The 23,589-nt window shown below is 57.0% G+C and overlaps 1 protein-coding gene across 2 annotated transcripts in view; it reads right to left on the minus strand.

The window, feature by feature from the left end:
• Positions 1-23,589, minus strand: part of TMEM104 (transmembrane protein 104) — a 54,159-nt gene that overhangs the window by 20,475 nt on the left and 10,095 nt on the right. Inside the window, exons 5-8 of one of the 2 annotated variants that reach the window (XM_079133740.1) lie at positions 23,193-23,286; positions 22,247-22,327; positions 18,672-18,771; positions 18,194-18,299 (exon numbers count right to left, since the gene is read on the minus strand). In XM_079133740.1, the coding sequence (XP_078989866.1) occupies positions 18,194-18,299; positions 18,672-18,771; positions 22,247-22,327; positions 23,193-23,286 (381 nt within the window). Of the gene's footprint in view, positions 1-18,193; positions 18,303-18,671; positions 18,772-22,246; positions 22,328-23,192; positions 23,287-23,589 lie in introns of both variants that reach the window. The other variant, XM_079133739.1, reaches the window with a different exon arrangement.

Genomic DNA, 23,589 nt, shown 5'->3' on the forward strand with positions numbered 1-23,589 from the left:
GGGTGTCCCCATGCAGAAACCAAGCACAGGCACCTCCAAAAGGTGGAACAGAAAGGGTCCCTGGGCTGCAGATCAAGTGATGCGGAATAAGAACCTAGAGGAGTGTGAATGACAGCCCACCCCCACCTAGCGTTCTCCTGCCTGGTCCAGGGGACACAGGTCCCAGAAGGGGAACTCGCAGCGAAGGGCTCTTTTGGAAAATGTGACCAGTAGCCCATGGACAGTGGCTGGGATGTGGCTGCTTTTTCTTTAAATGCTCAGGAACACAGATTGGCCACACGGCTGTGGAAGCTCAGGGACCAGAGTCGCAGTCGACAGACGCAGACAGCCAAACAGCAGCCCTGCCGTGGGCCACGAGCTCATGCCTCAGATGGAGCCAGATGAAGATGCAGACCTCGAGCTGGGGCTAATTGAGAAACAGGTGTCCTCTGCAAATTAGCTAGAGCCAGAACTCAGCAACTGCGGGAGCAGGCTTCCAGAGTGACAAAGGACAGAGACACCGATGGCGGTGGAGCCAAGGTCTTTGGGAAGAAAGAGTCTTGGGCAGAAGGACTAGCTCCAGTCCTCTGCTGGTCTAGTGGGGCAGAGTCCACCTCTGAATGCTCGAATGTGGCACTTTATATTTTCTTTTTCCTTTTAAAAAAAGATGAAATGAAAAGCCAAGAGACAGCCTATCCTCTTGGGTCTTCCAGTCTAGCCCAGATGACATTATAAATTAGCTGGCTCCTGAGCAACTTTCCAACCCCCAAATGCCATTGATCAGTTCAAACTCAGTCTCTGTTCAAGGACTCTTGTCGCCCGAATCATTACAGGAGGCAGGGACGCCAGTCACTGCAGACAAATGCGTTTTCTTAAGAAACAAACACAAACCCAACTCTTTGATTTCTAATGAAATCCTCAAACTGATCTCTGGGAGGGAAGTTCAGACGGACCCAGGAGGGTTCAGATGGGGCCACTCAGATCTCTCTCTTTCCGGGTCAGTGAGCTTAGCTGCACACCATAGTCCCCATGGCAGCCTCGCCGGTCTTGATGGACACAAGGCAGCTCATGTTCCCAAGATGCTGCAGGCAGAACTTGGCCACGACTCTTTTAGCATGTTCCAAAGTCTATGGCTCGACAGGGCGGCCTGCCCTTCTGTGTCCCCTAGGCAGCTGAAACGCACTGCCCACTCCTGTTGCTTAGGCTCCAAGCGTCCAGCCATCTCCAATGCCTTCCTCACTTTCTGCATTAGGTTCCTGTGGCTGCTGTAACAAATTATCACTACCTGGTGGCTTCAAACCACACGAATTTATTTTCTCCAAGGCCCGACGTTCCAAACCTGGCAGGGCAAGGCTCCTGACAATGCCGCGCAGCGCCCCCTGCAGGACAGAGCCTCATCCTGCACATGCTCCAAGGGCAGATCTGTATCCCAGGCCTCTGCCCCTAGGAGCCAGGAGGGCCACCCACTCTCCAGAACCAGGGACTGAAAGATGTGGGAAGGCTGGGCTCAGCTTGGAGAGTCCCTGGACAGTGTGTGGCTTTGCTGAGACCAGAGGTACCCCCTGCTCCAGATGCTGGCAGCTGAGTTCTGAAGGCTCGGACACTAACCACAGCCCCACTTTCCTCCTGAAGCGTATGGACTCAGCTGCCCTGCTCCGGCATGGAAGAAGCAAACTCTGCTACTTATCAAAGGAGAACCTCGAATCACAAGCTCTTGACTCAGATCTGCTGAGGCAGAGCTATGTTACCACCTACCCACGTCTACTCTGGTCTGACCCCATAGCACTCAACACTCACAGAAGAAAGGCCTAGGTCAATGCAACCCCATTTCACATACAAAATAAAGCCTAGGATTGGCAGCGTACCATGTCCTTTGGTTAACTGTACCAAATGGGAAGGCATGAATGTCCACATCTTGAGACAAAAGTCAAGCAAATTGCCAGGTACAGTGACACATGCCTGTAATCCCAGTGGCTTGGGAGGCTGAGGCAGGAGGATCAGGAGTTCAAGGCCAGTCTCAGCAATTTAGTAAGGCTCTGCCTCAAAATAAAATATAAAAAGGGCTGGGGATGTTGCTCAGTGACTGAGTGTTCATGGGTTCAATTCCCAGTACCGAAAAGACAAAAAAAAAAAAAAAAAAAAAAGTAACACCTAACCTCCTACCTTGTCCCTAAATTTCTTTGCATATTTAGCTGGCCAGAAAAACAAAATGAAGAGTTAAATTTGGTGTTAACCTCAAATTAAATCCCCCAGTTTAAGAGTTTGCAAAATCTCTGGGTCCTGCCACCTGCCTGCTACCTATCACAGCCGCTCTCAACCCTGCTGTCCTCCTGGCTGTCAACCCTTTGCCCTGGTCCCATCCTCTCCAAGTTGCTCTGGGATGACGTCACTGCCCAGTGCTGCTGGCCCTTTCCCATCTACAAGGCGCTCACATGTGCAGTTTCGTTCCATTCTCATGACCATCTGCAGTCACTGGAGCAGGTAATGATACCCTCATGTTACTGAAGAGGAGACAGAGGGCCCAGAGAGGTCCTCGGCCAGAGCACAGAAGCGGCAGAGGGAGAATGGACGGCGCTGGACCCTGGGCCTCCTTTCACTACAAGTGCCGCACACTGCGTCCACCCGGCTACGCTGCCCCTCCTCCCACCTCCTGTCCTCATGTCAAGTTCATTCTCCCCAAGCCTTTACCCTCCCGAATCCTCCTGCTGGCAAACAAGTCCCCTCTGACCCTCGCTCGCCCCTGTGTATGTGCTGACCGGCTCCGCAGTCATGCTGGTCCCCCAGGAGACTCGACGGAATTCCCGAGCACACAGCTGGCCCTGTGTGCCTGACTCTTGCAGGGCACACAGAGCTGCTCCACCCTGCACCCCCGGCAGCACACAGGCACTTTGAGGGCAAGGACTGTGCCCCTGCTTGTCCCAGCACCCAGGAAGGGCTCCGCATACACTAGACACAGAAGCAACAGCCAGCGTGTGTAGAAAACACTGAATGTGGAGGGGCGAGTGCCTGTGGGGGGCGTCAGCCTGGATCAGGGAGCGGGCAGGCCCAGGCCTGCTGACTTGTCAAGCACCCCACCATCCCTCCCGACACGGCAGCTCCTGCACCGGAGGCGCAACCAGCATGCTGTGCTGCCTGCCCAGAACAGTCCCCCTCGGTGGGGAACGTCCCACAGCAGCCGGGAGGCTGGCCTCCCCACATGAGGCCCTGCGTTCCACCCCGGCACGCGGAGACAGAGAAAGCCGCGTGCTCCGGTTTAGGAGGAGCGAATTAATCAGCGCGGCACTGCTCTGCTTGCCACCGTCCTCAGCGAGTGTCACACGCCTGGGAAGGGCACAGCCAAGAGGGGCCCGGGGCGCTTGGCCCCTGCCATCAGCACTGCCCCAGACCCCACGAAGGAGGGGACCCAAGGATGGGGACCATGCTGTGACTCTGCCTGGCCCCCAGAAGAGGTGACATGTGAGAAGAGACCTACAGGAAAGAGCTGAAAGGTCCCCAAAGGAAGACCTACTGTGCGGAGACCTACTGTGTGGGGATGATGGCGTCACAGCTGCAGGTCACCCAGCTCCTCCCTCACAGGACCAAAGGAGCACCCCAAGGCCCACGGGCCGTCTTCTCCTGCTGGGCAGAGGTGGGGTGGCCTGCGGTTCCTAATTGGAACTTAAAGTGGTGAACGTCCCCACCACCCGTGGCTCCTTCTCAGGAAAGGAGAAGGAAGCAGGGCCACCGCTGGAGGAAAGGGGAGACAGGCGAGAATGCAGGCACACCTCCCAGGCCCTTCTCCCCGAGCCCAAGCCAACCCGCAGGACGAAGAGTGACACGCCAATTACCCCCCGTGACAGGCGGCCACGGGAGGAGGCAGGACGGTGAGCGGCCTGCTGGCCTGTGGGAAGGGTCCCCTCGGGGCAGCCTTGGTGAGGACGAGCGCCTACCCTATGGTGGAGGAGGCACAGAGGCCTCCTCCCGTGTGCCCCCTCATCCCTTGCTGGCCACTCTGGGCACTCCCTGGGCAGCGGGCTGCTTCCTCGCCAGGTAGCAGTTCTCTGGGGCCTACATACAGACTTCCCTCTAACAGGGAGCTGGTGTGTTTTTGGTGGCCACAGAGCATGGGAAGGCACTTCCAAGAGCCAAGAGTCCTGGCACAGTGGCCTCTTTGTTCTACCATCAGCTCCTGGTGTCACCACACCAGAGGCCAGCAGCCCACTGGGAGTGTTCTTGTTCAGGGCCCAGCTGTGTGGGGGGTCGAGATTTTCCTGTCAATGTAGCAGGGGTGACGAAGGCACCTCTCATAAGGAGGACGTTTGGGAAGGTTGAGTGGGCTACCTGGCACGCATGGGAACCTTCAGGGGCAGATCACAAAACCCTGGGGCTAGGAGTGGCTGGGGGAGCGGGCTCAGGTGGAGCTGGCACGTGCCAACCACGGCCGAGCTCTCGGGACGGATCCGGAGGGTATTTCAAGTGGTCCAGGAGGCTGCTCCTGTCGGGCACCAGGGCTGAGAGCCACCTGGCCCACGGCGGCTTGGCACCAGCCCGTCCCTGACGTGCAGTGCAGAAATGTCCAAGGATTCTATTTTTGCTTCTCAAGGGGCTGTGAGCATTTTGGTATGGGAGTTTACCTTTTTTTTTTGAGATGGGGGTCTCCTTATATTGCTCAGGCTTACTGGCCTTGAACTTGTGGCTTCAAGTGATCTTCCTCCCTCAGCATCCTGAGTAGCTGGGACCACTGGAGCCTGCCACTACGTCTGGTGATGTCTGGCTATGATACTATTCTTCTCTGATGTCTGTTACCTCCACACAAGCCCAGCGATGGTCCCAGTGCACTTTAGGAGCATTTGAGTTCTTCCCAATCAGATACGAAGAGGCGGTCACCCTGCAGAAGACGACTGCCCGAGGAACGGACAGGCTCTGTGTGGAGCCCATCAGCTGTGTGTGCACCCACCCAGGGCACCCGTCACAGCCCATCTGCCTAGACTGTGGGACAAGAGGTGCGTTGTAGAAGAGGGCGTCTGGCTCTGCAGAACATCGTGCTTCCACAGGAAACTAGAAGGAACTTTTACATTGATATATATATGATTTGTTTAAATATATTTTTTAAGTTGTTGATGGACCTTTATTTTTATTTTATTTATATGCAGTGCTGAGAAGCAAACCCAGTGCTTCATGCATACTAGGTGAGTGCTCTACCACTGAGCCACAACCCCAGCCTGGAAGAAACTTTTAGAAACAATCTCCCGGGCCAGGCACAGTGAGGCTGAGGCAGGAGGATTACACGTTTGAGGCCAGCTTCAGCAACTTAGCAAGACCCTGTCTCAAAATAAAATATAAAAAGGGCTGGGGATGTGACTCAGGGGTTAACCTGGGGATGTTAACCTCCTGGGTTCAATCACCCCTGGTACAAAAGAGGGGGGTTGAAAGAGAAATAAATGACCCCGGTAGGCAGAAGATGGGCAGCAACCCTCCTGAAAACAGCCCAGTGGGAGGCCGACCTAGAGCACAGAGGAGTCTTGTGGCGGGAGTGGGAATTTGTGCCAGGACAGGGTGTTGGGCCACAGACACCAACCCACCCTGATGGAGCTGCTCTAAGCCTTCCCCTGCCAGTCCTCTAACTGTGTTTACCTGGTACAGAAGGAGTAATGAGGGCAGCCAGAGCTGAGCTGCCTCTTTCATCTCACTGACCCACCCGACGGCTGCAGCGAGGGTCTGCCCAACACCTGCCAGAAGGCACAGCTTGGAGGTCTCCACGCCTCAGTGTCCCTGGTTCTGCCCCACCCTCCTGCACCCCACAACTAGGAGGTACCTGGGAGCTGCCTGCTGAGAGGATTCAAAGACTTAAAGATTCAGGGGACGACTGAAGATAAAAGTGGACAATCAGCCAGGTGTGATGGCACACACCATAATCTCAGAGACTTGGGAGGCAGGATTGCAAGTTCAAAGCCAACCTCAGCAACTTAGCAAGACCCTGTCTCAGACTAAAAAATAAAGCAAAGGGCTGGGGACATGGCTCAGTGGTTAAGTACCCCAGGGTCCAATGCCCAGAACAAACAAACTAAAAAAGACAGTTGATGCTTACGTTACCCTAAAGTGGTATGCGCTTCTTGACCATGAGAAGTCAGCTCCATACACCTCCATCTTATCTCACCACCTCTGCCCCTGCTGGGCAGGTGGAGAGGAGGAACACCTGCAGCTCTCATCTTGTCGAAGGCGAGTCTGGGCTCACTGGAGGATGCTGGGGCCCACTGGGCTCACTGGAGGATGCTGGGGCCCACGCAGAGGTGACAATGGGCCAGAAGGCAAAGATTCCAGGGGGTGCCTTTTTTTTTTTTAATTTTTGGGGCAGGTTCTGGGAATAAAACCCAGGCCCTTGCTCAGACTAGGCAAGGACTCGACCTCTGAGCTACGGTCCTGGCCCCAGCAGGATGTTCTACAGCGGCTGCTGAGTTGCCAAACAGGAAAGAAATCGAAGCCACCCAGCAGGAGTCCAAAGACCAGGAGCTGGGCAGGAGGGACCTGGGCCTCCATCTGGGTAACGGAGGCACACAGGGACACTGGGCACCTGTTGGGTGCACTTGGTACAGATGCAAGCTGGCCACGAGGGGATGCTGGAGCAGCCTCTGCTACAGCGCCAATGACAACATCTCTCTCTGGGGAAGGGTGTCCTCTTTTAGGAGATGTTGACTTTGGGGACCCAGTGGGCCAGAGCTCCTGAGCAGCTTCCCTTCCCCATGAACAGCTCTAACTTCAACAGGCCCAGAATATCCTCCCAGAGGCTGGCATGGAACAGACAAGAGCCTGTGGCACGGGGCTGAGGGAGTGCATGCTTGGTGAGGCCAGTGGGCGCGGTGCAGGCCAGGCCCTGCCGCTCTGAGAAGGGCGGGTCCGAGGCCATTGACCGGACTCCTGGGAGCTGGGGCACGTGCTGCCTCCTAGGAGACTCGGCCTGTAGCAGGGAGGTGCAGAGGCACCTGAAGGCAGTTCTTGGGTTCCCTCATTAGTCCCCCAAAACAAGGGCTGGAAGGTTGCTTTTGAGGTACCAAACTTCCTAGTTGGGGGCCTATGATGGGAACTCTGGGAGGCAAAATGATGAGCATCTCCCCCGACTCCTCAGAAAGAGAGGAAACTCATCCAAAGCTCTCTGAGCCAGCAGTGTGCAGAGGGAGCCCCGGGGCACTCTGCACTGGAGGCGCCTGCAGCATCAGCCTGGCAGTCTGACTGAGCGCCACCCAGGAACTCCAGGTTCCACGTCCCCTGCCAGAGGGAGCCTGTGTTTAGCCAGAACACAAGCATGGCCCCCAAGCAACTGACCACCAGGTCACCATTTCCCGACATCAGCCTTTGGAATCAGGGCAAGTTCCACACACCTGGGACAGGTACTGTCCTCAGCTGTCTCCAAGCCTCAGGGTTGCATTCTGAGGGGATGCTGAAGGCAGGGACAGAGTTCCGCCCACTCTTCTCTACTCAGAGCCTGCTCCCCAGGTCTCTGGGCTTCCTGGGGCCTCCTAGGAGGCTGATTCTATCACTCCAGAGGAGCGAGGCCTTGGGGTCAGGAAGGAAAGGTTCAGAGATCCAGCCGGTGAACTGGCACTGCCGAGCACCAGTGAGTCTAGACAGGCCAACACCTGCCAGGTGAAGCCTCCTCCTAAATCCAGCCACCTGAGAACTGGCTCGTTTCTGTTTTAGAACACTGTGGTTGAGAAGGATTAAATACTTTGTCCACAATCTCACAACTAGCTACTTAGACGCAGCAGGGATTTCAGCTCAGGCGTCTGTACCCAAAGTCCTCCCTGCTTCAGAGCGTCCACTGCCTCCCTTGAAAGGGCTGTCACCTCTCCATGGCCCCTTGGGCTGGCTCCCTCGGGGAGGTGGGCAGGGCTGGGCTGGTCCCATGGCCTTAGCCTGGCATGGTCACGGTTTCTCTTGCCCTGTCATTGAGGACACGCCTGTACGGTCTTTCTCAGCCGAAGAGCCAGATGGCACCGGTGGTGGGCAGAGTTCCAAGTATTTGATGCCAGAGCTGCAACCCTGGTGGTTTGGGGGAAAAGATAAATATTGAGGAAAACCCGCAGTCATTCACTTAATGATTATAAGCCATCAGGGTTTATAAAGGACGCCTGGCTCCTCGCAGGCGTGACGGAGAGATGGAGTCCAGCACTGGCAGGTCCAGGTGGCAAGAAGGGGAGGCTTGACCTGAGCCAGGAGGGCTCCACGGGCCTTGCGTGGGGAGCTGTGGGCCAGGGGTGGGGTGTGCACTCGAGGCTGTGGAGGGCGGGCACCGGGGGAGGTGGGGGCTCTGCCTGGGGAAACAGACCTGACCCTGGACCTGGCACCTGCTCAGATGACTCCCTGTTCACACATCAGGTGCGAAGAGCAGTCGGCAGAGGGAGAGCGGGGTGGGCAGCTGCCTGGAAGATTCTCACTGTTCCTCTTCACGCCAGCCCCACAAAGACGGAGCTGCCCTGACCCTTGTTGAGGGGGAGCGTCTGTTCTGGTGGTGGTGACCGGGGAATGGCCTGACCCTCGGGGAAGGGCAGGGCCAGCAGGGCATGGAGCTGGTCCAGTTTGGGCAGCGGTCACCAGCTGTCAGGGGTCCAGGGCTGAGGGGGGAGGCCAAGGCTCACCAAGGGCCCAGAGCCATGCCGGTGCCAGTGTCCTTGGAGGACCCAGGCCGGGGCAGGTGGCATTGGTGGGGGAAGGCTGCAGGACCCAGACTGCATCTTGGAGAAGTGCTTCTGAGCGGTTCAGCGGGGAGACGGCAGTTAGAGGCACCTAAAACCAGGCCTGAGAGACTTGTAACAGAAGCAATCTCCGTGACCTTGGGGCAGTGCTCGTGCTGTGAGGTGGCCGGCCCGGACACAGGGAGGGGCTGGACTCCTCTCTGTTCTAATGAGGTTTAAGAGGGACTTTAATCATGTGGACTATGGGCATGGAAAGGGGGTGAGGGGAGAACACAGGGATGCTCGTGCCCATCCTGCAGGGACAGAGGACTGAGAATGCCCACCCTGGTCCTCCCAGTGGCCTCCTGGGAGGCAGAGTGAAGGACACCCCACCTGCACCTACTGCTGTCTTACCAGCTCTCCCAGGCCAAAGTCACAGGTGCAAAGACCAAAACTTCTTGGGTTCCATGGACTTGGGTTACAGACTCACTTTTAGCTACAAAATTAGCTCTTGGTCTTGTTTATTCATGCCAGATGTCAAGGAAGTGGTAAGGACAGGCACTTTGATGTGACCCATGAGAGAAAGTGGCCATGTCTGCTTGGCCCGAAACCACTGTGAGTCAAGGAGCTATGCAGCGGCCAGGCCAGAGGACTCCTTGATCCTGACAGGTCCTAAGAACAAGAGGACTCCAGAGGAACAGAGGACAGAGGGCGGTGACAGAGGAATGGGGCCCTCTGGGCCATCAATCCATCTAGTCCCCTGGCTCCTTGAAAAAAGGCACCCTCTCCCCAGGTGCCAACTGCCAGGAAGGAACCTGCTCAAGTACATCAGGTGGGCGAGGCAGGAGCCCTCGGGCCTGCTGGGCTCTGCACAGCCCCCTGACCAGTTGGACACCAACTGCTCCTGGGCCTCATCGGGCCCTGGGGACAGGGAGAGGCAGGGCCATGCCCCGTGCTGCCCTCCCTGAGCGGAGCCAGGTGATCCCTTGACCGGCTCTCCACAGCCTCCCTTCCTCATTCCACGCTCTCTGAGCAGGAAGAGGACAGGGGTGGGAAGGCTCCACGCTGGAGCTGGCGGGAGGCAGGAGGAGGGAGTCAGGTGCGCAGAGTGCAGGAGCCCTGCAGAGAGGAGCACACAGGCCAAGCTGGCCCCGCCTCTTCCCTGCTGACGTCTGACCTCGAAATAGATGGGAACTGAGTAACCTTGGAGGCGGGGAGATGGCACATCAAGCTGCTGATTAATGAGCTCTGTCGAGCTGGGTGTAAGAAATTACACTAACGGCCCCCAGCTCCCTCCCTCGCTGCGGCCAGCCTGAGATGCCCTCCGTGGGGTGCTGGCACACTGTGGGGTCTGGAGCCTCTCAGGCCTCAGACTGCAGCATCTCCGGCAGGAACAGGAGAAGTACCTGTTGGCCTCAGGGAACAGCAGCTACTGTGCTGCCCGCCCCTTCACTCCTGAGGACGCCGGAGTCTGAAAGCTGCCTGCGTGTAGACGGGTCCTGCTGCTCCCTGTCTGCCCAGGAGCGGCTGAGGTGCCCATCCCAGGGTGTCTTAAAGCAGGGCTGAGGAAGTTACTGCCACACCAATTAAACCAGCCTCTGTGTCTCATGACCCTTCCTTCTGGAGTCACGCTCTCATCTGGCATCAGCTCAGTGACACTCTCGCGACACCTCCCTGGCGCTGGCAGGCTGATTAAGATGTACCTTGGTCTGCTCTCTGCTAATCCACGAGACTTCCTGAGCTCGTGCTAATTAATCACATGGCATCATTAATATGCACCTTAATTGTTTAGCTCTGTGTCACATCCTTCATACCCAGGTCCCACGCATCTTTCTGCTGTGTGTGAGCCCGCGGGGGTCCTGTGACTCTTCCTGCCTCCTTAGGGCTGGGGTGCACTGCAGACGGCGCACAGATAGCTCCTCCCCGCACACAGGTGCTGTGCGCCAGCACACAGAGCCAGTGCAGGGCGGGGACTCTGGCTGCGCACAGGGGCAGGTATCACTCTAGAGCGCTTTAGTTAACCAAAGCATCACTCCCAGAACCCTGGGGCTTCACGGAGCCAGGGCAGGTTCTGCTTGCAATATGCCCCCATAACAGGGTGAGCTTTGTTCAAGGAGTAGCTCAGCCTTCCTAAACCCAGCAGGGCCACCAAGCGACATGAACCGATCTGGAGGACAGAAGCAGACCCAGCAGAGCAGGAAACCAGTCTGGCAAATAGTTTTCATCACAGTTGGCACAAAACACCCGAGCACATTCCACACTACTCCGGAACCATGTGAAAGTTGCTGGGTTCCATAGGCTATAGCTTCTTTCTGCACTTTTTTTGGGGTGTGTCTCTGAAACAAAGTTAAAAGGGTTGGGGAGGGATCTGAAATCAACAACCAGGACATTTCTTTAAAGAGCATGAAGTCATTTTTAGCTCTCTGCCCAGCAATGGGTGTCTTGGAAGCGGAGGAGAATGCACAGCGTGGAATGGGCTACTGTTTTGGGGTCTGCCTGCAGCCCAGCTTCTTGGGGGATGATGGGAAGCTCACGTGCATGCGTGCACACATGCACACGGGACAGAGGTGGAGATCGGCCTGGAACTTGGGAAGAAAGCGGCTCCAGGTTTTTAATCCCAATCATGCTGCTCACAGACAAGGAGGGCCCAAGCGTCCGTCAGGCGCAGGGCTGACGATCAGTGTCAAGTGTATAAAAATGGGTCTGAAAAAGCACAGTGCAGAAGGTCCCCAGCAGGGATGAGCACTCCCCATGGAGACCTACCTGGAAACCTCCCAACCAACTGGCCTGCGCGTGAGTGTGGGCTGCAGGCGGGAGCCACAGCTGCGACTTCTACGGCTCAGGGATCCACGTGGGGTGGGCTTGTTCTTTGGTGGGCTGCTTCCAGTGCCCATCCCAGCCCAGCATCTGTCCGTCTCTCCAGCTCCACGAGCTGGGTTTGGGGCTTCTGTCCTTGTGCACATGAATACATGTTATGTGTCCCTTCACACAAGAGACAGGCTCCTGAAGGTCTATTTATAAATGGTTCATTTAAAAAAATTTTTTTTGATAGTTGTAGATGGACAGCATGTCTTATTCTACTTGTTTGTTTTATTTTTGTATGCGTTGCTAAGGATCAAACCCAGTGCCTTGCTCATGCTAGGCAAGTGCTCTACCACTGAGCCCCAGTTCCAGCCCTGAATGGTTAATTTTCATAGAAGAACATCTTAAAGGAGGGAAGCTAAGTACTTGATGGAGACCCACAGTGAGTCCTTCTGTGAAGTAGGGAATCACTTTGTAACAAATAATTACCCCCCGAGTTTGCTATACACATTTGGGCTTTCACATAATGGAGTCTGAGAGCTGAGTGTGCTGGGTGTGTGTGGGTGCACGCAAGATCACTTCTCCTGTCTCCATCCTCTGGAAGAGCAGTGAGGACAAGGATGAGCAACCTGGTAAGGCCAACGGCCACTGCCTCGAGAGCCCAGGAGTGCCCAGGCTTGCTCTGGGCAAGTGACATTTACAAGAATGCACTTAAGTTGCCAGGTGAAAGGCTGGGGGAGGGACGTGTGGGCACCTAACAGGGCCATGGAGACCCTCAACCTGCTGGGGCGACCTGGCTCAGGAGCTGGAATGCAGAGTCCCTCCGTGGGAGGAGGTGGCATGGGCCTAGGCACTGTCCTCTGAGCTGGTGCATCAGGTGCTGGCCATGGTAGAGGCAGGATTGGGGCGTGATGGGTGGTGGGCTGGATGCCAGCTGACAGAACCCTTGTCCCTGAAAGCTCCATTAAAAATAAAAACAACGGTCCTCTCACTGAGCAGGAGGGGGCAGGGTGGGGGAGGGGACCCAGTGGCAAGGTGGCCCAAGGAGGTATCCTCAGAAAGGTGAGGTGTGGGGCTGGGGATGTAGCTCAGTTGGTAGAGTGCCTGCCTCGCAAGCACAAGGCCCTGGGTTCAATCCTCAGCACCACAAAAAAAAAAAAAAAAAAAAAAAAAAAAAAAGAAAGAAAGAAAAGAAAGGTGAGGGGCAGGCTTGGGCAGGGTCGGGCAGCAGTGGGCAGGTACAGGGAGGCTGGGGACTGCACCAAGACACCAGCGGCAGTGGTGGGGGGTGGTGGCTGGGGAGGGAGTCCCTGGGCAGGTGTCAGCATGGGGAGCCTGATTTTCATTTAGAGAGGGCTGGTCGGGGGAGAGCGCACCAGAAAACAGGAGGCTACTCCCCGTGAGACACGGCTCCCTGGGAAAAAGGAAGGAAGAAAAACAGGCCTGTCCCTATGTTATTGATTTCCTTGAAAAAGAAACAAGCTAATCCTTCCAAGCCCGTCATCTCAGACTGTGCGCGGCTGCTGCTGCAGGCTGCGACTCACTGGTATCGGGACGGGCGCCTGTCCTGTGGCGGGCATGCACATTTCTGGGGAGTGGGGGAGAGATCTATCCTTCCTCAAGACCCGTCTCCCAGATGAAAGCAGGCGCCCAGCCACGTGTGGGGGACCTGGGAGGCTCAGCTCCTGCCAAGTTGCCCCTGGGTGTGGAGGGGTCCCCCTTCCACAGGTGAGGAGGGAGGCGAGTGGCAGAGGGCACCCTGCTCTCTGGGGCCTCCAGAGCTGGCAGAGGAGACCTGACAAGAGGCGTGCGGGAGGGACAGGAGAGCAGAGCAGAGAAGATGGGCATCCCTGGCACTCCGGGCAATGCCACGAGGCCACCGTGCTTTCAAAAAGGAGGCACCTGGGTGCCTAGACCCTGTCAGCCACATCGGCCCCTCCCAGGCATCAAGATGCCTTCCTGACCTGTTCTGCTTTGGTACCAGATTGAGTCCCATAGGGCTCGTGGGAGGCAGGAGGGAGGGTGGACTCCCAGAGGAAGGAGGCGCCGGCCGTCTTGGATGCAGTGGGACCAACACACTGGGCTCCACTGACGGCTGGTTTCCGCACAGACCTGGGGTAGCATCTGCCTGCTTTCTCCAGCAGCCATGCTCTGGGGGTGCCATGGGCACTGCAAATGGGCTGAGTGCACCTCGCCATGGTGGCAACTGAGACCCCTAGAGTGCCCACGTCTGTGCCATCGTACTGCTCTAAGACTTGTGGTCACATTGACTCCCCCTCACTGGTCCTCCAGGCCACCTCCTGCCCCAGAATTGGTAAGAATAAATATTCAAGGGATGGCAGCGGTGACCCACTTATTAGCAGATGCCAGAGCCTGGGGCACAGTGGCTGATGTTGAAAGCACAGAGACCATGGCGGGGGGCGGGGGGGATGTCCTTGGGAAGAGGGGCTCCCTTCCAACCCTACGTGAGTTACCAGGAAAAGTCCACTTCTCCATCTGGGGACAAGGGCAGCAAGGAGACGGCACCGTGCGGCCCACAGGTGGGACACGCAGACACAGATCACTCACCAGACACCGCGCTCAGGTGGTGGTGCCCCAACCCCTGGCAAACGTCAGGGTCCGAGGACTGGCACTGAGGCGCTCCCACCCCCCAACCTGTGCGTGGCAGACAGCACCCACCTGTGCGTACCACGGGCGGCAGGACCATGTTTGGGAACAAGAGGACCCTGTGAGAGCCCCGAGGGCAAGGCTGGGGGCTTCGGCTCTGGGCCCAGGGGAAGCCGCTGTCTCGGGGCCTCAGCGTCCCCACTGTGCGAGGAGACGATGCCACACGCTGGGCGGCTGAGAAGCCCAATCAGCAATGCCCCGCGCTGGGATTCATACGAGCCCAGGTAGAGGAGCGCTCAGGGCTTGGCCCTGCCAGGTGGTGCTCCTCCTGGCTCCGCCCCTTGAGCAAGGGGATGTTTTCTTGAGTAGGACTATTTTAGGAAGGAGCCATGTGGTTCACAAAGGGGGCTGCATGCTGCTTGGAATTTTGCAGCCAAAGGCCAGTACTGCAGCTTGAGTCAGAGCCCAGGGCAGGCAGAGAACTCAGTCTTCCGGTAGAGAGAGGGAACCGGTCCTTGGCGAAAGCCTGAAGGCCCTTTCCACGCTGACCTGTGCCTGAATCTCGGGGCGGCCTTCGCCTGTCGGAAGAAGCCGGCAGGCAGGACTCTCCTATGCCCTACCCCCTCTTCTCTAAGGGGTGCTCGAGGGAGACGGGGAAAGACGCCCTCCATCTGCAGAGGGTGGCAGGGCATCTGCTAGGCACTTACAGGCTGCATCCCCTGCCAAGTCACCTGTGCCCAGAGGTGGACCTCATAGTTCCAAGGTTATAGAGTGACCTTGTCCTGTCCCAGGGCAGCCAACAAGGGGCCCCCTGCTCAATACGGCCAGTTTGTGGCCGGGTCTCCAGCCAGGATAAGCTCCGCTCGGCCATCTGCGCTCCCAGCTATATTGGGCTGGAGCCTGCTGGGCTGCCTGTGACCCAGCAGCCCTGCCCACCTGTGAGTGGTGGATGCCACCCGCTTTCTCCAAAGGTGAGAAGCTTATAGCACACAGGGAGTCCCCACTGTCCCCTCAGGGCTTCCCTCTGACACTTTAGGAGAAGAGATGGAATCTGGGCAAGGGGTCAAAGGGCAGGCTGGGAGGTCTGCGGGAATGAGAAAGGATAACAGGAGCACCGGCCGTACCCTGATGCCAGGGGACAGCAACACTTCATTCCTGAGTTCTGGGCAGAATCCCTCATGCTCTCCTACCACTGAACCAGGGGTCCCTGGCTCCTGGGCACTGCAGCAGAGGAAGGAACAAAATGCAAACCCTGACTGTTCCTCACCAAAACTGGGGAGCTCTGCAGAAAGAGTCCCAAGGTGCTCCCCAGCCTGGAGGCAAGGCTGCCCTGTGCAAGGGCTCTGGCTCTGACCCTCTCCCTTTCCTTTCTTTGAAGGAGCAGGCGGGGTGGGTGGCGGGGGCCTGAGAACCCAATGGCAGCTGACAGCAGATCTTGATAACCCCAGGGCTATAGTAGCAGGGCCCAGCTCACTGCTGGCTCCAGCTGTGGCATTGCTGTGACACCCGAGAGTGCATGTAAAGCAGGTGACTCGGGACCCTCCACCTGGCTGCATCCTGCTTGGTGGCTACTGCAGGGGAAGGAAGGTGGACTGACTCCGACCAGCTGCAGTGGGGATCGTGGAATGCAGAAGGGGGTCGATGGTGCAAAGAGGGGAAGTGGAATTTTTCCATCCATTAAGGCGAGGGCTCTGGGAGGCGACTGGCAGCTGCTGGTGGAGAAAATGCCCTTCTTGAAAATGGTCAGGGTGCTACACACAGCCTGGCCTCAGGGACGCTTCAGATCCCAGGTATTCTTGTTCTGCGTGTCTCCCGGGAAGCGACTGGAGAGATGATTTCCAGAGGGCTTTCTGAAAACTAAGCCACAATACCAGAGCCTGTGTCTTCATCCCACTGAGCATACTGTCCCAGAGTAGCAATGAAAAAGCGGTTATTACTACTGGATCCTTTAAAAAATGCAGGCCTGGTGGGGGTATCACTTATCAGACATGGAGAGATGACGTGGGGTGAAGGTGTCTTCCCCGCCCCTGCCACTGCTCTCTGTCCTGCCCAGCATTTCAGGTGGAGCCCAGCTGGCAGCTGGAAGCAGCTGGTGGAGAGGCATGGTGGAGCCTAGAAGGGATGGCTGATCTGAGTGTGAGTGACCAGGGGCAAGGGAAAGAAAGGATAGCCCTCCTCCCAGGACCCAGAGAAGCCACGTGCTAGAATCCAGCTGCCCTGCCCCAGTCACCTGCAAGAGGGCTTGGGTCTGAGTTCTGAGGAAACCCACATCTCTGACACCCCGTCTCCAACTCTTCACCAAGGGAGAGAGGGGCTTCAGAGAGATGCAATCACCGGCCAGCGCCTGGGGTCAAAAGGCTCTGCTGTTCTGCAGGACCACAGACCCTGAAGTCACATGCAAAGCTGTAAAGCAACTTCCGAGACAAGCCCAGGCCCTCTGCCTCGAGTTCCTTGGAGCCAGGTAGATAGCACTGGGGCAGATGGAAGCCCCGCAGGGTGTGGTGCAACAGGGGCGACGGTGCCAATGACCCTGGGAACAAGTTCCTGAGGGGAGGCAGGTCTTTCCACTCCTGATCTGCACCTTGGTCTCCCAGCTCTGGAGTGTTCGCAGGCACTAGGACAATTAGCTTTATGAGTTATAAGTGCAATATCTGGGAGACGAAGGCAGTAATTAATGCCTGTCTGCTTTCCTGAGGGCTTCCTTCCGTGCAGTCAGAGTTATTGAGACTCAGTGAGGGAGCTTCCATCATGCAGAAGGTTCATAGGAACAAGTGAAGGAACGATTTAACAAGGCAATAACAATGCTTCTAAATAATTCACCAAGCGAACGGCAGCAGCCAACACTCAGTGCTCCAGGTCCATTTTGCTGTGGGGGAGTGTGCTGGGCAGGGTCTGCAGGCTCCAGCAGCCTCCCCACAAAGGCCCACCTCAGCTTCTGCTGCTCTTCCTGGAACCCCTGGATCCCTCCCTCCATCCCTCCCCACTGCCCGCATGCAGCGGGAGGAGACATCCAGAGGGCCTCGTGCGCATTCGGACTGCAGCTAACTCTGTTAATTACGACGCGATGCAATGCTAGAGGTTAACAGCTGGGCCTCAAGTGCCTTGGCCCTATGCCCTCAGGGCCCCAGACAATTTAACTTGCCACCAAATTCCCACCAGACCTGCCATTGCAGAATCAAAGACAATTCTACCGCGAGAGAAATTCCCAGCCACAGCTGACTGTGCAGGAGGAGAAGCAGAGACCATTGACCCACTGCTCCAGAAAGGCAGGAAAACAACCCCTCCCACGGCCTAGGCGGTAGGCTCCTGCGGCAGGTCTACAGGACAAGGCTGCAAAGGCCCTTGGGATTAACAAGTTCAGACCCAAATAACACTGCTGGCAGGGCCTGCGGACACCCTTGCCAGGACAGGAGTAATTAAGTCAAGAGGCCTCTGTCAGAATGGCCCGGCTCTCTCCTTGTCCCTGCCTCCCCTTCAAACCAGCTAAGTGGCCACGTGTCAAACTGTCACCTAGTACACAAAGTCTGCACCAGGGCTGAGAAGGACCAAGAGGGAGCAGAGAATATTCACAGACGCTGCAAAGGCCGAAGGGAAACGTTTCTGAGCCCTGCCCACAAAGCATGCAGAGATAAACAACAGCCCCTGTCTTATTATCAGAGGCCCCTCTGGCATGTCACCAGCTCCACCCCCACATATCACCACGAAGCAATAAGAACGGGCCTGGAGATCCATCTTCTTCCCGTGTCCACAGGGATTCTTTCCTGTCTGCAGAGCCTGTCTGTGGTCAGGGTCAACCACAAGATGGATCAGTGCTGTCTGCCCTGTCAGGAGACCAGCATCTGCCTCTATTCTCCTGAGTTGGCCCAGAGGAAGGTCAAACATGGAAGGTCTCTGGTCCTGAGATCTGGCGCTCAAAGAGCTTTGCAAAGAGTGCCCCTGGAGCCCTGTGCTCAGGGCACCTTGGTTCTTGGTCCTGGTGGGTTCAAGGACCTGGATGCCAAGTCCAAACCACATCTGACTTTTGAGCCCGGTCACCAGGACACTCCGGGGCTAGCGTCTTACGGAGCGTGGAGCTGCGCAGACGCCGCCCTCTGGGGACACGCTCCTCCCAGAAAGGAAAGGCGACCTAACCAGCCCAGGCTGGCGAGGACACTCACCAGGTAGATGTGGTAGGCGTCCACTCGGCGCAGGGGCCCCCAGCACAGGTCAGTGTCGTTGTACTTGGTGTCGGCCTCCACACCGCAGGAGTCGTTGTCGGTGGTGCTGCTGACAAAGAGCAACGGCAGACTCGGGATCAGGGTGGCCCCTGCTCGGCTGGCGGACGGAGCCACCCCTTCCAGTCTGACCTTCCACAAACCATCCCCTAGGACCCGCACTCTCGTTCCCAATGACTCAAGAGCAGCGGGAATCCAAGCCACCTTCCCCGAGGCAGGGAAGGGGACAGTAAGGCAGGGCATGTCTCCTAAGCGCAGAGGGCACAGCCGGCCACGCTATGTGTAGAAAAGGGCTCTGGGCATCCACAGTCCTTGGGGGCCATGGACTTGCTTGGTATCGTGCATCTATGCTGGACACTCTGCCCTCACTGGCTGAGAAGCCCACTGCCCACAGCCAGCACGGGGGGCGGGGGATACTCACCAGGTCACCTGCATGAGAGAGAAGGGCACGGCCGAGGCGTAGATAGCCAGGTCCCCGTACAGGTAAATGATGATGCAGAAGTAGAACAAGTTGACCCCCACTGGAAGCAACAAAGCCACTGGTCAGGGAGCTAGAGAGACCTGCACTCTCATGTCTGCACCTTCTCCATAGCGTCCAGTTCCCTAAGCCGCTGACTTTCTACAAGAGCGGGGTAGGGCTCCCCGTCGTTTCTCACGCTGGCTCGCTACGCTGTGACACTGGCAGGAGAGACGCTGGCTTGGGACTGGCACGTGAACAGGCCTGGGGCTCGGAGATCAGGGAGGTTTTGAAGCAAGACAGGTACAAAGTGAGCATGAGGAGTGGTCGGCCCAGGGTGAACTGGAGGTGCTGTTGCCCTGGGGACAGGTTGTGTGTGGTGGGGACACCTGAGCCAGGATCCTAGATACCCACATGTTGGGCCAGGGCTCCCTCCGAAGCCGGCACAGGGCTCTACGACGAGAGACTGCAAGTAAGAACGGAAGCTCGGAGAAGCTGACCCGGGACGGTGCAGCCCTGAAGCCGAAATCAAGAGCGCCAACCACCCTTCAGTTCCACAGACGTAGTGCCTCCTTCCAGATCTGACTACTGACCCAGCACCTGTTGGCTCAGGGTGGCCTGGTGGGCTGGGGAGGGGCCCTTCCCACAACAGGCTCCCTCTCCTGTCGAGCACTGCCGGCAAGCGTCGGTGCCGACTCCGCAGGGAGTGTGGTGCCCAAGTTCCCTCCACAGGGAGGCTAAGGGCGGGGACTGCAGGGCGCTGTCCCAATTCCATCAGACTCACATCCCAACCCTGGCAAGTCCCCGGACGTCTCTTATCTCTACAGTGACATCGGGCCCTGCTTGGCTATCTTGCACACGTGATTCTAGCTACGAAGCCCGGGCACAGGCGCTGAGAAGAGCAGCCCAAGGCTGGGCCCCAGACACTGGCCTCAAACTCGTGCTTAGGCCGTTGCTCAAGTTCTGATGTCACTGGTCTCAAGCTGCTGGCTTCTCTGAGGGCAGAAAGAAAAATGAAGTGACAGTTCTTTTCTAATCCTGGTGGCTCAGAAGAGCTGCAGGGTCCCCCGGGGAAAGCCTAGGACATGCTACTCCTGGGCTACGTGAGGTCAGCTCTGCTCCTAGGAATCTAGGGGAGAGGACCAGGAGGGCACAACTGTCTAAAGGAGCCATGAGGGCTCGCATCTGCTTTTGGAACACACTAGTTGGCATGTCCTCTGACGTGGCGGAGGTGGCCTTGATGTCCACGCTCAGTGGCCCCCGGGGCTGCCTACAGCTCACGCCCCAGGCTCCAAGTACAGCCTGCTCAGCTTGCCTTTCTGCTCTGCCACAATGCTCTTCGAGAAGGCCTCGTCCCCTCTCCATTCCCTCCTTGCCACCTGCTGACGACTCCAATGTCAGCTGTTTATAAACTGCCATCGGCCCTCCCTGATCAATAAAATTTCATTACCAGACACAAAGTGGGAGGATCAATGAACTTCCCGAGAGACCACTGGTGACTACACTTGGCATATCTAATTACAAGAAATGAGTGGGGCCCCAAGGGAGCTTTTTGCGGAAGGCGGCTGCCCTGCCAAAGGTAAAGCCAACATCCTGACAGTCTGTGGGTTATGAACAGAGCAGAGCGGGGCTGATCTTACACTGCCGGCCCCCACCCCCGGGGGGACATCTGGCAACGTCCGAGGGCAGTTTTGACTGACACAACTGGGAGGCGCTACTGGCAACTGGAGTCCCGGGGTGCAGCGCGACATCCTACAATGCTCAGGACGGGCCCACGAGAGTTAGTGGGCCCAGCACCACAGTGCGGCGCTCGAGAAGCCCTGTGGGAGACAAGGAGGAGGCTTCTCTAGGTGTGGGGCTGCCTCCGCATGAAGTGCTGTTTTTTGTTATATCTGGATAAATAAGGAGTCTGGTCCACAGGGCGGGGGCAGTCCACTAGCTCAGCACAGTGCACACTCCTGTAATCCCAGCTATTGGGAGGCTGAGGCAGGAGGATGGCAAGTTGGAGGCCAGTCTTGGCAACTTAGTGAGACTCTGTCTCCAGAGCAAATGAAAAAGGCTGGGATGTAGCTCAGGGGCATGTGCAAGGCCTGGGTTCCATCCCCAGCACCACACACAAACAGATGAACAAAATAAACCACTGGTTCCCAGAACCCTTAAGGAAAGCAGGGCAGATTACAGAATATGAAAAGGAGGAATGAGGTTTAAAAGATGTGTGTTCTCCCTCTGATGTGCCATGATCTTACCGGCTTGCATTTGGAAGGACAAGGAAGCGCTTCTGCCCCCTCAGTGCTGTGAGAAGGGAGGACAAAGCAGAGCAGAGGAGCACAGAAGTCGGCTGAAAACAGGGTTGTTTTTTTGTTATTATTTTTGGGTTTTTTGTTCTAGGGATTGAACCCAGGGGCATTTAACCACTAAGCCATGTCTCCAGCCCTTTCCATATTGTTATTTAGAGACAGGGTCTAAAGTTGCTTAGGGCCTCGCTGAGTTCCTGAGGCTGGCTTGATTCTCCTGCCTCAGCCTCCCAAGCTGCTGGAATTCCAGTTCACACAGCTCCCAGCTGAGAAGCTGGTTTGGATGAATTCTGGAAATCCTCTGAGGCTTGTCCAGAAGGGAGAGTGGGGCCAGGCCATGGGCAACCTGAGCCAACAATCACCTCTTCCGGACCAGCCACCAAGTCGCACCACCATGACAGATTGCGTGCTTAGTGTCCCGAGGGCAGACAAGCCGACACTGGCTTCCACAGTCCCTCAGCTTCTGAGTTAAGACAGACACACATTAGCTGGCAGAGATGCCCCGCTCCACACACAGGCCGTGACAGAGGGGCAAAGGTCTTCCAAGACAGCTGCAGGAGGAAGGACTTCTTGAGATTGTGCACGACTGTCAAGGAAATTCACAGGTTTGGCACTAAAAACTAAACTCTTAATAGCTTATCTTCCCAAGGAACAAGAGTAGCCGTGGACGTTCACGCTGTTATCCCTGGCAGACCCAAGAGCCCGGCACCAGAGCTGGGCGGATCCCTGCGGGTTGTTGCCAACTGCCAGCCGGGAGCAGGCAGGGCCAGAGGGTGAGCACGGCCTCCTCTCTCCAGGCTCCTGGGCCCAAACCAGCTCCAGCATGGGCTCCTGGCGCCCTCTGCTGGCCAATGGGAGGACATGCCCAGGCACGCCTGTGGCAAAGCCTACCTACCAGTCAGAGGGTGTTGTCCCCAGCAGAACAGGCCAGAGAGCAACTGCGGGGAGAAACACAAACTACCAGCCACCTCCACTGGCTTCCCCTGTTGGAAAGCTGCCCAGGATCCCTACCTCCACCAGGGCAGCCAGCTCTCTGCTCTTCCTGCAGAGGAACAGAGGCATCCAGGGCAACATGCGGACGCAGGACAGGCCTCTGCAAGGCGCCCTGGCCGCAGGATGGCGACCTGCTCCTCCCACGGCCTGCCCCATCCCAGGCACACGGAACCCTCATTACAAGGCCCAGGCCTGCAGCAAAGGACCACTGGCCCTTCCCCCACGCCCCACCCCCAAATGACTATTGATTACCTTTATTGAAGAACATGGAGGCCATCTGTCCCATTTCCACCCGGTCTGTGATTTCAAACAGGTTGGGGGATGTGCGTCTCTCTGTGGAGCCGAAAGAAAAAGGAGGGTGGTGGGTCTTCACCAGAAGCACTCTGTCGCCCAGTGCAGCGAAGCCCCAGAACAAGCAAGTCCCAAGAACCTTGGACTCTGGGGAAAACTTTCCTACAGTTTTTTTTCTTTCTTTTTTTTTCAGTGCTGGGGCTCAAACCCAGGGCCGTGCATATGACAGGCAAGCACTCCACCATGAAGCCAAAGCCCCAGCACCAAGTCTACATTTTAAAAGAGAATTCAGGGATGCTCCTTACAGGGTGAGAGGGTGGGCAGGGACTCAGCTCCAGCTGGAGCAGGATGAGACAGTGAGTCAAGCGTGTGCATGTGCACAGGGGTGTGAGGTGGGAGGATGGAGCCTGGGACCACATTCGCTTCAACTCTCAGTGTGTGCAGGGCACAGAACCAGGCAAGTGATCATTTCCACCATAGTAGGAGAGTGCACACCTGTAATCCCAGCAACTTAGGAGGCTGAGACAGGAGGATTGCAAAGTTGAGGCCAACCTGGGAAACTTAGTAGACCCTGCCTCGAAATAAAAATTTATAAGAGGGCTGGGGGTGTAGCTCGACAGTAAATCTCCCTGGCACCACAAAACAACATCAAAGACAGCAGGAGAGGAGGGAAACCAGACTTGGAGCCCAGTAACAGGCCAGACATATTAGCAGGAGGTGGAGCCAGTGGCCGGCAGCTGGGACTCCAGAGCTGTGCTCTGCTTCTCTGCCACGGTGCCTCCCCGGAGCCATGACAAAGGCAGGAAGCACCAGAGGCTGTCTGCGGGGAGTCTCCCCAGGGCTCGGACACGAGGAAAGGGAGCTGTCGATGGGGGGCTCAGGGCCTGTGGGGAGGCCCAAGACTTACGCACTGACAGGATGGGCTGTTTCTCTGCCCGCTCGTAGCTGTCCGGGGTGAGAATGTCACTGTCTGAGGCCGTGGAAGAGTCGTCGTCCTCCTCCTGGGAGGTGGCAGGATGGAGAGGAGGAGAAAGCAAGGAGGAGGAATGAGCCCACAGCCCCACGGAGAACCCTTCGTTCTCCTTCTAGAAGGTACCTAATCGGGAAACTCTCAACAGGTGGAGACGCACGCGCAGTTCCTGGGACAAGGGCTGAGCTAGCTGGGGTGGGGATGGGCGAGGACCAGCGCTGAGGCTGAGAGCCACCCCTGCCTGCGCGCGGCTGTCGCGCTGCAGCTCGGGACTGGGACGAGGTTCTTGGAGCAGCGCTGTGGACAGAGTCCTCAGTGTCAAGGGGAAAACGGC

The sequence above is a fragment of the Sciurus vulgaris genome, assembly GCF_902686455.1.
Source record: "Sciurus vulgaris genome assembly, chromosome: 3".
NCBI lineage: Eukaryota > Metazoa > Chordata > Mammalia > Rodentia > Sciuridae > Sciurus > Sciurus vulgaris.